Below are 12036 nucleotides of genomic sequence, written 5' to 3'. Positions count from 1 at the left end.
AGCACCGGCGCAAGCGGCCGCGGCGCGGCTCTGCGCAACGCGCCTCCCCACCCCCGCGGAGATCCGCGGTGCGGCCGCAGCGCCCCCGCCCCCCCTTCCCCCCCCCAATCCCCCGGGCCCAGCGCTGCGCAGCGCTGCGCGAGGAGCACGGCCGCGTGTGCGCCGCCTCCGCGCCCGCCTCCCCACGACCCTCCCCGGTCGGGAGGGGAGGGCGGCTCCCGCGCGGCGTGTTCGGCGGCCGGTCCCTCGGGGCGGCGGGCAGGTACCGCGCCGCACGCCTGGGCGGGTGCGCGCGCGTGTGCGTGCGTGCGCGCGCGAGGCGGGGCCGCGCCGCCGGCAGACCCGCGCCGGCTGGTGCCATCTGGGAGCCGGGGCGTGGAGCGGGGGAGGGCGCGGGGGGCGACGCGCAGCCTCAAGGCCGGGGCTCCGCTTGTCTTTGCAGGCTCCGCGCCGGCGGGCGGGAGGCTCTTCGGTACCGGCCAAGTACCTGCGGATCGGCTTCCCTCCTCCTCGCTGTTGTGGTTTTGTTTTTTTTTTTAATAGTTTGGTGGTGGTGTTTTTGGTTTTTTTCTTTTTTTTTTTTTTTTAACCCCTCCCTCAAATCCAGGGAGACGCTTCTGAAGCGGGGCGAGCGCTGATCTTACGTAGATGGTGCTGCCCCGGGGAGGGCAGCCCCCCTGCCACCCCCGGGCCGGGGGAGCGTCCCCGGGCGCCGCTCGCCCTGCCTAGCGGCCGGGCCCCTCGCTGCAGCCCGGCCCGAGAGCCGCACCGGCACCGGCGGGGGCGGGCGGCGAGCGGCATCCCGCAGCCCCGTCCCCGGCGGGTTTGGGCGCCTCCGCGGACCGGCTGCGGGGATGATGCGGCGCGTCGGACCCCGCGGCGGGGAGGGCGCTATGTCAGAGAGATAACGCGCCTCCGCCAGCAGCCCGGGGGCAGTCTCGGTGCCAGTCGTCGTCCCCCCCCCCCCCCTTCCTGCCCCGGGAGCTGGCTGCCTGGGAGCCGCTCGCTTCTCGGCGGCCGGACTGGCAGCGGCGGCGGGGCCGGGGAGCGGCGGGGCGAGGCCCGTCGGGGCGGGGGAGCGGCGGCCGGCCGTGCCAGGGCACCCCGCCTCCGGGGGGCAAGCGCCTGGGAGGCTGAGGAGCGCAGGCAGCAGGGGCGGGGAGGAGGAGGAGGAGGGCAGCGCCATGACTCATTTGCAGGCAGGTCTCTCCCCGGAGACTCTGGAGAAAGCCCGGCTGGAGCTGAACGAGAACCCCGACACCTTGCACCAGGACATCCAGGAGGTGCGGGACATGGTCATCACCCGGCCGGACATCGGCTTCCTCCGCACCGACGATGCCTTCATCTTGCGGTTCCTGCGGGCCAGGAAGTTTCAGCACTTCGAGGCGTTTCGCCTCCTGGCCCAGTACTTTGAATATCGCCAGCAGAACCTGGACATGTTCAAGAGCTTCAAGGCCACAGACCCGGGCATCAAGCAGGCGCTGAAGGATGGCTTCCCCGGCGGGCTGGCCAACCTGGACCACTACGGCAGGAAGATCCTCGTCCTTTTTGCTGCCAACTGGGACCAGAGCAGGTAAGTGCAGAGCCACCCGCCAGCCTTAACCCCTTCTTTCCCCGGGCAGTGCGTGGGAAAAGCTGTGCCAGAGCAGAGAGAGAGGGCGGGTGGGCAGGAGGGACACACCCGGCTCTGCCCACAGGGGGCTGGGCAGCAGCCTGGAAGGCAGAGGGAGAAGAGAAAGAAGGAGTGTATTTTGTGTCTTGGGGCCTTTTCAACCTTCTCATCCTTTAGGCTCTGAATTTCGGGAGGGAAGTAGGAACTGCTCGGGTGCTCTTCTCAACTGCCTGATGTGATGTTTACACCCTTCTGCCTCCCCTTAGCTGAAGTGAGCTGCATAGTAGATGATGTGCTTACCCCCCTGCCAAAGGCTGGTTGCGATCTCTGTGCTGGTCTTTCTGCTTCAGCATGCACAGAGTTGCTCAGGTGCATTAGGAGAAAGTGGGAGATGCTGTGTGCAAAACAGAAGTATCACGCATGGCTTTTGATCTGAGAAGTTTGCCTGTGCAGGAAGCTGAGGCTCGAATCCTTTCCCTTAGCTGAAGAAAGCTCTTCCTGAGCCACCTGGAAATGCCAGGATGGAAGTTACAGTAACCACTTCTTTTTCCCACTCACACTGCTCTAAGTGTGAATTCCCTGCATAATAAGATCCAAGCACACAAAGCTTTGGTAGAAAATTGAAGGAGGCTAGTGCAGTCCCTAGAACAATATTTGATCCTTTTTGGGACTGCTCTAGCCTGAAGATGACTTAGCAGGCTGACCCAAGAGCTGTCTCCCATCAAGGCCCTTTCTTTTAGCAATCTGATACTGTGTGACATTATTTGGTTATTCTAAGTACCTCGTTGGGTGTCATGCCCAGTTTCTCCTGCAGTCTAAAGTTACATCCACAAAAATTGCTTGATTTTCAGTATGTGTAAATAAATGAATCCATTAAGAGTGAACTCTAAAGCCTACTCCTGTGAGCACTGCATTGTTTCCCCAGGCTCCCAACCCGAGAGCAGGTTTAGGATCTGAAGCACTTCTTAGTGAGAAGACTTAAAATCTTGCTAGTTGCCTTCACATGAATCCAAACTGTCTTTTGTGCGGTCAACACAGGCTGGCACAGGCAGTGCACAGTGCTCTGTGCAGATATCCCAAGCTCAGCTATTTTGAAACATGAGGGGGGCACGGCCAGCTAGCAGCATGGATAGAAAGGACAAAATTTGGGGGATTGGCATACTTAAGCCTGCCCTTTAAGCGTTTGTGTTGCTCTCCTCTTGCAGGCTGTGTCAACAGCCGTTTCAGGGAGTGATCCCACCGCTCCCTGCAGCAGTCGGTGTTACAGCTAGGGACTGGTGTCTCTGCCTGGAGGGCTGCTGGCCCGTCATGCCTTTCCTCCTCTCCAGTCAGGGTCGCCACATCCACAGTGCCTATGGGGAGAGTTTCCTGGCCCTTGCTAACCCGTGAATCATGCCCAGGGACTCGGAGAAAGCTGTCTGGCACAAATCAAAACTGCCCATGACCAGGCTAACAACTAGAAAGTGTGGATGAACATACGCAGAACTGGAGCCAGTGTTCTTTTCCTGCTTTGGTTTTCTGGCAAATGGAGGCACAGAAGATGAGGGAGGAAGCAGTTGTGATGAGGCTAAGGACTCTCCGAATGGGCTTCATTTCCCACATAATGACCAGGTCAACTTTTTATTTTAAAAACAGCTCCACAAACTCTTAAAAATTCCAAAATGAAGAATTAGCAAAGAAATGGATGTTTAGGCCTTTCACTAAGTCATATGTTTACCATGAAGAAGTTCCCTTTTTAAAGGTAGTGTGGCCTACTCTATACTGTTACTTCTCATTTAAAAAAAAAAAACCCTGAAGCTTGTTGTAATGCTTTTCAGATCATTAGTTCCTAGTCAAAAGAACAGCAAGAGTTTGAATTCAGAGATAAAGTAGCATTTAAAAAAAGCAATTGCCATGTGGAAAGAATAGGTTTATTTTCCTCTTATTTTTAGATGTGCTGATATTTAAACTATATGAGATAAGCTGACACAACAGTGAATTTATTATGATCTTTTTCATGAAGTCCTATTGGTAAAATTATTATTTATGATATAATAGGGAAGTGATTGGGGTACACAGGGGTACCTAATGGCCATGTTTGCAATTGCATCCCTATTACTTTTCAGCACTGCCCGCCAATGGTACGCCTCTCCTCCAGAGTGAGGGATTTGTTTTCAGATAGACCACTCAGACAAAGGGGAGAGAGCTGAAGCCCAGCTGCGGGGAGTGGCTTGCTCTAAGGCACATGACAAGTCAGTGACAGATCTGGGAATGGAGCTAGGTCACTCTCTTTTCTAATTAATTTAGTGTCTTCCATTATCTGATGTTCAGCAACTGAGCCTTGGGAGCACTGCGTATGGAACATATACTAGAGCTGCTGTGCAGTATGTCTCAAGCTTATGCCTTAACTGACTTGAGATCTTACAGTATGTAAACCAGTGCTCTTCTTACAGCACACTGGGAGGATTACTTTTCATAGTCTGTCTTGTTAGGACCTCTTCATATGCTTCATAAACTAAGTTAATAGAGCACAGCAAGCCTGCAAATTTATCATGCGTGTACAACTTACTATGGCCAGCATGTAACAATTAGAAATAAAAAGTTCCAATTTGTTATTTAAATGAATAGCAGACATACTATAGATGATTTATATAGCACCAGCAGCCGATGATTTACATAGTTCCAATTAGAAAGAAAAGCGTGGGAAGTAGAAAATTCCTATGGTAAAACAAGCCTGTGTACTAGATGTTAAATCATTAAACTAAAGCGGGGCCTGAAAAGTGTACCAGATGTCCTACCATCTGAACAGCTAAATCAGACATGTATTTCAAACAAACAAACAAAAAAAGAAAGGTGAAGTATAATACATTAAGTAGCCCAGCAGCTTTTCAATGGGACCCTGCCTAACTCTCCATCCTGTCTACTATGGGGAAAGTGAAGGCAGGTGGCATTCCTGCCAGGAGGCTGGATAGCACTTGGGGAGGGATCAGCCTTCCCTATTAGCTTCCAGATTGTTGATTCATAACTACATTTGGCTTGTAGGTGTGTACGTGCATTTGAAGACTCCCTTTATCTTAATGGGTCTGGCTGGTGAAGTTTTTTTTCAGTTAATGGTACAATTAACTTCAGCTCTCAGCGACAAGGGGTCCGTTGCCATGCATGTTCTTCTGTATGCTTCGTGGCCCCTGTACACAAATTCCCTAGGAAAACCAGTTCATTTTGATGGTATTTATTTGAAATCTTTCCCGTTATTAATAATCTCAGAATTTTTCCTAGAAAGTGCAATAGACAAGTGCAGTAGAAGAGTGCAGTGATACCTAGTTCCTGTCTGTGTCACAGTGACCCAGTCAGCTCACACCATCCTCAGCGAAGATGGAAATCCACTGCTCTCATTACCGTTAGCTCTGCTGTTGCATCAGATGATTTACAGCAGGATAAAGACAGAGTCCACGGGTTGGCTTTCAGAACTATGCTTTCATGTGCAGAAGTGTTAGAAACTTTTATTTTTGTCCCATTAAATGAAGATTTGAAATCTGTAGCTAATAGGAGGCTGGTCTGCTCCTCAGCTCACTATTAACCACAGGGTAGTTGGCTGGGTATTTTTCAATCTCTGATGGAGGCAGTGTGCCAAAATAAATAGCAATATTAACAATAATAGCATATTAACAATAACAAAGTACCTGGTTAATAGAGTCAATTTTTGTTTGGAATTAATATCTTTCAAATAATAATTATTAACTAGTGAAACCACTGTCATTTTTTTAGACTTTCTTCTGCTGATTGATGCTGTCGTATTGTTTCCTAGCTTTTCGCCAGGTATTCCTATTATCACTTGCTTTAGACTGAGTGTTTTGGCTAGGGATCTTTTTGGTCAATGCTAATGTAAAATTTAGTTCAGCTGAAGCCACATTCATGACTGTGACTCTTAGACACTGGACTAACATAAGGAGTAATGAATGGTATTAAATCTGAATCTAAAAGCTAATCTGTTAATATATTTGAAGCAGTTTGTATTTTTCTATGCATTTTTGTAACACTGGTGGTGCTTTTTGTTCTTAGAATAAGGGCTCCCAGGACATGCTTGCCACTGTTTAAGCAGAATAGCTGTAAGAGAAGTTTCAATCTCCCATCTTTTCAGCATTCAAATCTGTACTCTCAAACTGACAAACCAAGGCATCATTTCTAGGTACTCCTTTGTGTATCGTGAAGGCTTCTGTTTCACTGAAATTCTAAAAACATTAAGCCAGAGTAGTAGGTTAGAAAGCTCAGAGGCTTGACCAGCTTTCTCTTTTAAACCACAGTGCCACAAAAGCTCATTTGACAGAAAACTTTACTTGTCCAAATGGTGGTGAGCTCAAAATACAGACTGTGAGTTCCTTACGTGTTTGGGACCTTCAGGAGACATTTGGCTTAAATTCAAGCAAAGAAAACTTACTGTTCTCTTCTACCATCTCTTCTAGTTAACATTTTGCATCCTGAGAGGCAGACTCATGCCATTCAGTTTTAATTCTCAAAATAACTTGAAATTTCTTGATATAGGGGGGTGATGACAAATAGCAATAGAGATAGCAGGGCAACTCTGCCAAATCAGATTATGTTATTCAGTGCCCAAGTGAATCGACTGGAACCAGAATCTGGTTAAACAGATGATATCGTGGATGCCACCCGTCATCAAGAACGTAAAACATCTGACACAGCTGGATTTGACATGAGACATCTGCACCCTGCATTCTCCCTGTCTTTTTCTGTTGGCCTGGTGGAAATCACGGTGGCCTCTGGGAGTGAAGGGAATGCCTAGACCACATAACCAAGAGGTAAAGATGAAAGATCACAGTGAAGTACTACCAAGAGTTGATAGCAGTGTTTGCCAGACTCTTTTTCCCAGAAATCCTTGGAAATACTTTGAATCTGTTCCTGTCCCATAAAAAATTCTCAAAGAACTTTTCTTTTCTGTAAAGGGGAAATTGATGCCACTGATAAATTACAAGAGTGGGATGCTCAGTTGATTGTTTGAGCTCTTCTGTTCTTGACAAATCAAGACCTCAGTGAGGCATTACCCTAGAAAGCTCTGTCGCTGTTGTGGTAGAAATGGTAGCCATCCCGAAGCCTTTGAAAGAATCACTGTCAGTGTGGCTATTAACTTGTCAAGCCTTCCCAGGCTCATTGCTTTAAAGTCAACCTGAATGAAAAATTTCAAGAGGTAGCAGAGTGTGTCTGCATACCAGTCCCTACCTCGTTTGAACTTAAGCTGGGACTCACACAGTACAGGAACATTAAGAGTACATTATATATGTGATAACATATTTCCAGCATTTGTTATTCGCATTAACAACTGGGCTGAAAAAGTTGTCAAAGCTCTCCATTGAATTAAGCATGGTTCTATAAATAGAGGGCATCAAATACATTTAAATTAACTGTGAGTTCTTGATTATCCTAGCAATTAGTAATACCTTGCTAGCTACAATATATCCCAAAAGTCTGTTTAAATAAGTGAATGCAACTGAACTTAGCCATAAATAAATAAGGATTTATTTCTGCACAGCCTAACCCCAGGCTACTACAGAACATGCACTGCAGCAAATCAGGCCCAGCACACCCTACGTACGTGACAACACTGTCATTGTAAAAGTGGGGCCAGGGCAAAATGAGTGGCTTGTGGTCCCCTAAGTACATGCTGTTACTTAAAGCAGATTGGTAAGAGTGGAGCAATACCATCTTCCCCTCAGACTGAACACCATGGTCTCTTAAAATTTAAAGACTAATATGTTGATTTTTTTTCTTTCTTTTTCCCATTTTGAAGTAGAAAGGCAATCAAAGCCATCTTGAACCAAATTAATTTCACACTCACTAGCTTACCCTGTTTTTCTCACTTTTGATTGGTTATATTTCTATATCTTTATGGAAAGTAATTTCAGTGTGGAATAAAAGTTTCAGCAACACAATCCAGAGTAATTTTTCCCACCTTCTTTTTACATAGGATTTTAATTTCCCCAAAGTCCAGCCAAGGATGGAGTGTATTTTATGGCCGAGCCTGTGCATCCTGGTTCTGACATGAACAGTAGTAGCAGTGAGGAGAAATGTTGGTCAACATGGGGCTGGAGCAGACTAAAGATGAGTCTTTATGCAAATAACTCCGTGCTGTGTGAAAGCTTCAGTATAGTTTCTTTAATCATGTTTCATTTGCTTGGGCTGTTAGCAGCTGATACTTTCAATATTCAGCTTGCCATTTGTATCACCTAAGGTTTCATCTGTCACACCGGTTTTACATTTCTGGCTTGCCTCAGCATGTGTCCAGAGTAAAAGCTGCTTTAAATATCCACTAATGGATTTGTCTTTCTTGTCTGGTTTTCTGTACTGTACTTAAGTAAGCTATCAAAAACAAGAGAAGAGGTCTGTTACAGAATGAAGGATAGCTCCTGTCTTCAACTATTTGCCCTGAAGAGTATTTGAGGTGTGAAGCTTGGCTGTTAGTGACATTTCCCTGTATACTCCTGGTGTGGCTTTTTAGACTTGAAGAGTACTTGAGATACCTTCTGTTATAAATGCAGAGGCAGAGCCGAAAATATCTTTTATAAATTTATTTGCAATAAGAACAAGTAAAACAAAAGGGCTTGGTACGCCAGGGAGCAGAGGGGCTTTCTGCTCCGCACTGACACACACCAGGTGGTGCTGCATCACTCCCCTTATAGTCTACCCTCATGCATATTCACAAATGGGCGTAATTCTCCCCAAAAAGTTCCCACCTTCTGGTTGCGCAAGCGCAGTAGAGTTTCTCGAACCTTCCCCTGTCTGCACGTGCGCAGTAGTCTCCAGAGCTTTCCTGGGCTTTCTGGTGTTGCCAGGGCTCCCGACAGGGGTTCCTCCAGTCATTTTTCACCTGCGCAATCCGGTGTTGCTGGGGTCTTCTGACAGGGGTCCCGCCAGTAATTTTCCACTTGCTTAACAACAGTCACTGAGGAAAAAAAAGCTCCAAACCATTTTAACCATAAAACCATGATAAATCTCCTTTAACTTATGTACATAGCAAACACCAACAAAGTCACCGTATTTTTAACACGAATCACCACCATATTCTTCACACTTCGTCTAGCAGAAAGTGTTCTTGTTTGCTTCTATCTAGACTTGTGTTCTTCAGAACTTGTTTTCACTGAGAGGACAACCTTTTGTCTTTTTCAGTGAATAAACATATAATATAATCATTGTTGTTGTGGACTATATTTCTTACACTAAACAAACCTGCTTAGGTTATGGTGATGGTGAATATGCCATAGGTTTGTGGAGGCCCAGCCCGGTGACTGTTGGTTACTCTCTGTGGTGGCTGTAATCCTGGTCTCATTGATGCCTGACAGTTTTCCCGTTGACTTGAATGAATTCAGGACATAACCAGTTGTATTTGTGTTTACATGTATACATCTATATATTTATCACACAGGTATATATAAAAGCATTTTATGGCCAGTCTTAGAGACCTGATTGGCCTCATAAACAAAGAATCCTTATGTCTAATGCACCAGACTTCTAGCAGACTTGTGCCAATAGGGAGCTGTTAATCCAAGGCATGTGATGTCTTCTTGAAGTCCCTGGGGAGGACATAAGAGATCTACACCAGGAACTTTAAACCCATCTTCTTGGAATGGATGTAGGGTGCTTGCAGCAGCGTTCTGCTTCATGGAGCTCTCTTATGGAGAATGAGATCCTCTGAATGGGGCAGCATAAATGTTAAGTGGAGTTGAGGCTAATTTTAGGATTTGAGTATTTCTAATATCTCTTTCTTGTATGAGCTCTGATAGATGATATTCCTCAGACTGAGGCATTATCTGCTCTCCCGGTGACTCATCTGATGTAATTTCCTTCCCGGTGCAAAGTTTCCCCTGGGAAGGCCTCTTACAGGGTGTATCTCCATCTAATTTAATGAAGTGGTAGAAAAAATAGTATTTCTGAGACCTCCACCACCTGTGGAGGTAACCAGGGGTTTGAAGGCAGTTGGCCACACTCTGAGCCTAGCGCCAACCTCGAACACGACTCTGTAAGCCTCCTTCCCTCAGGCTAACCGTGTGTTTTAATCCTGATGCTGGCAGTTGTGCAAAATGCATGTTGTATAGGGGATTTTTGGTTCCCATGTTGATTAGGTGCCCTCCACTGTCCGTGCACCAGTGTTGTGTTGAAAAGGTAGACTAGTCTGCAGATGTACTAGGCAAACTAAGACCTTTTTAGTGCCAGTAAAACCATCTATAGTCTTCATGCTGCCAAACAGTACCTACATGCCCCATTATACATTCGTGAACTTGTTTGGGAAAGAGCTGATCAATGATTTCATTTTTCCTCGGGTTGCTCTTCGCACCGTGGCGCTGGGGGTGTTTGCTTATTCAGAGGCCTCGGCAGCGATGGTGGCATATTTTCCCCATGCATCCAGCAGTTGGGCCTGGGGGAGCTGCTCTGCCTGGGGAGAGGGGGAGCATCAGCCAGGCTGTGCCCATGGTGTTGGCTCTGCCATGCCAGCCCCTGTGCCCCCGGGTAGGTTTGGTCAGGGCAGGCAGGGTGCTTCAGGTTTGCTTCACTGTGCCTACTGCAAAAATGGAGTCCTGGCCTAAGTTCTTTAATGATCAAATTGCGCTAACAATTTTAAGGATCCAGGTTTTGAGCATTTTCCTACAAAATAGGTTTTAAGGCATGTCCTTTTTTCCCCTGGACAGAATTCCATTTACAGAAATGGCCTTTTTTTTTTTTTTTTTTTTTTCTGCCAAAAGGAAATGGAGAATTTTAGCATTTTGAGGATTTCCATAGAGAATTGACGGAGAATTTTTCTTGTGCTGTTTCCTCTCCCAGTTGAAAAAACCTGAACAAAAAAGAGGGAGCATGCCAAACTTCGTGGAAACCTTAGATCTCAGAAAAGTAAAGCCTTAGAAAAAAGTTAAATCTCAGAAAAGTGAAAAGGAGAGGAGTAAATATGAAAACTTTTATCCCAGTCAACCAAACCAAATTCCAAACAAAATAAGGGTATCTAAAATGAAGAGAAGATTTGTGTAAAACAATGCTTCTCCTAATGTTTTCTGGGGAAAACACACTTCCTCTTGTTCATTTATGTTCGGCTGACATTAAGAGAATCCTTATCTAGTCCCTTTCGTAGGAATGCATAGTTGGGAAGTTCACCGAGTTTTAGTTGGCTAAAAAAAAGATGGAAAGATGCGAGGAGTCAGCTAGATCAGATTAATTTCATTTCTGTTATTTCCTTTTGCAGATACTTTCAAAACATAGTTATATGTACACAACAGAACAGTGTATTCACTGTATTAAAGCAAGTAGAATTCAGTATAGTTTGATTTCTAAATAAGCACATATGTTCTTTGCTACGTATGCAGTATGGTGAAGATTTCTCTGGAGACTCATAATTTTGAGAACTATGTTTGATGCCATCATGGGAGACTTTTAAAGGGCCTTATTTAAAAATATCTGCACAAACACTGAAGATTTAGCTCTTTCTCTTGTTCCTGGAATATTTGCTTATCTGATATTTTTCTGGTTTAGTTTTCTAATGCTGCATCTGATACTGTGGTGCAGACAAGCGAATTTACATCTGTTTTGGTAACTATTTATCCTACTTTTAAAAAAGATTTTTAGATATAAAACATAGTTAACCTGGAAAAAATCAAAACTTAAACTACTACTTTCATAATTCTTAAAAAACCCCAGACAATTCAGATGTTTTGCCTTTTTTAAAAACCCAATAAGCTAAACTGCAAGTTGATTAATAACTCTATTATATAGCAGTCTAAAGATGACATTGCTGTATATATTTAAGCTATTCAGCTGCTGTATTAGGTACTTTAGCTTCAAAAAAGAAAGATTGTACTCAACAGGGCTTGGCAATATGGAATTATGTCTTCTTTTACAAGATCATTGATCTAAGAAAAGGTTATGTGCATATAAGTAAAACAAATAATTACGTATTGTAGGTGGCATCTTTGTAAACCCAAATTTAACATAGAAAATTCTAGGACTGATGAATATCATGTTCCAAACTTACTCCTGAAACCACAGTTTGGGTATACAAAGTACTCAGTACTCAGAAGCAGTTAAATAACTCTTAAAAGATTGCTATTGCTCTTAACCAGAAACGCCTCAAAGCCCTAGTGTGTATTACTTTCTGCTTTCAAGATCCTTGAGTTATCAGCCTTCTGTAATACCCTTTGTAGATTTAAGAGAAAGCATTATCCAGAGAGAGGGACAAGGGGAGCATGTGGAAATCCCTTTTTTTAGCTGATAATTTTGTAGAAGCTGTTATATCAATCCCTTGGAAAAATATAGGAGGAAACTTTGGGTCTAGGTTTCTGGTGTTAGACTCAGGTTTTGGTATCATTATGATTTTAGAAAAGTACAGCTTACGTAGATAAGTTTGTACAGACATTTAATAAAATTCGTAGATATTAAAGCAGAGTAGGAGACTA

The 12036-nt window shown here is 45.2% G+C and overlaps 1 protein-coding gene across 1 annotated transcript in view; it reads left to right on the top strand.

Annotated features, from left to right (window-relative positions):
• Positions 1-239: 239 nt before the first annotated feature.
• Positions 240-12036, top strand: part of CLVS2 (clavesin 2) — a 60621-nt gene continuing 48824 nt past the window's right edge. The window contains exon 1 of the mRNA XM_074819211.1: positions 240-1573. Within this exon, the coding sequence (XP_074675312.1) occupies positions 1185-1573 (389 nt within the window). The 5' untranslated portion in view covers positions 240-1184. The remainder of the gene's footprint in view (positions 1574-12036) is intronic.

Source organism: Strix aluco, chromosome 3 (assembly GCF_031877795.1).
Source record: "Strix aluco isolate bStrAlu1 chromosome 3, bStrAlu1.hap1, whole genome shotgun sequence".
In the NCBI taxonomy this organism is placed as follows: Eukaryota; Metazoa; Chordata; class Aves; order Strigiformes; family Strigidae; genus Strix; species Strix aluco.
The sequence above is the reverse complement of the archived record's forward strand: the minus strand, read 5'-3'. Positions and strand labels throughout refer to the sequence as shown.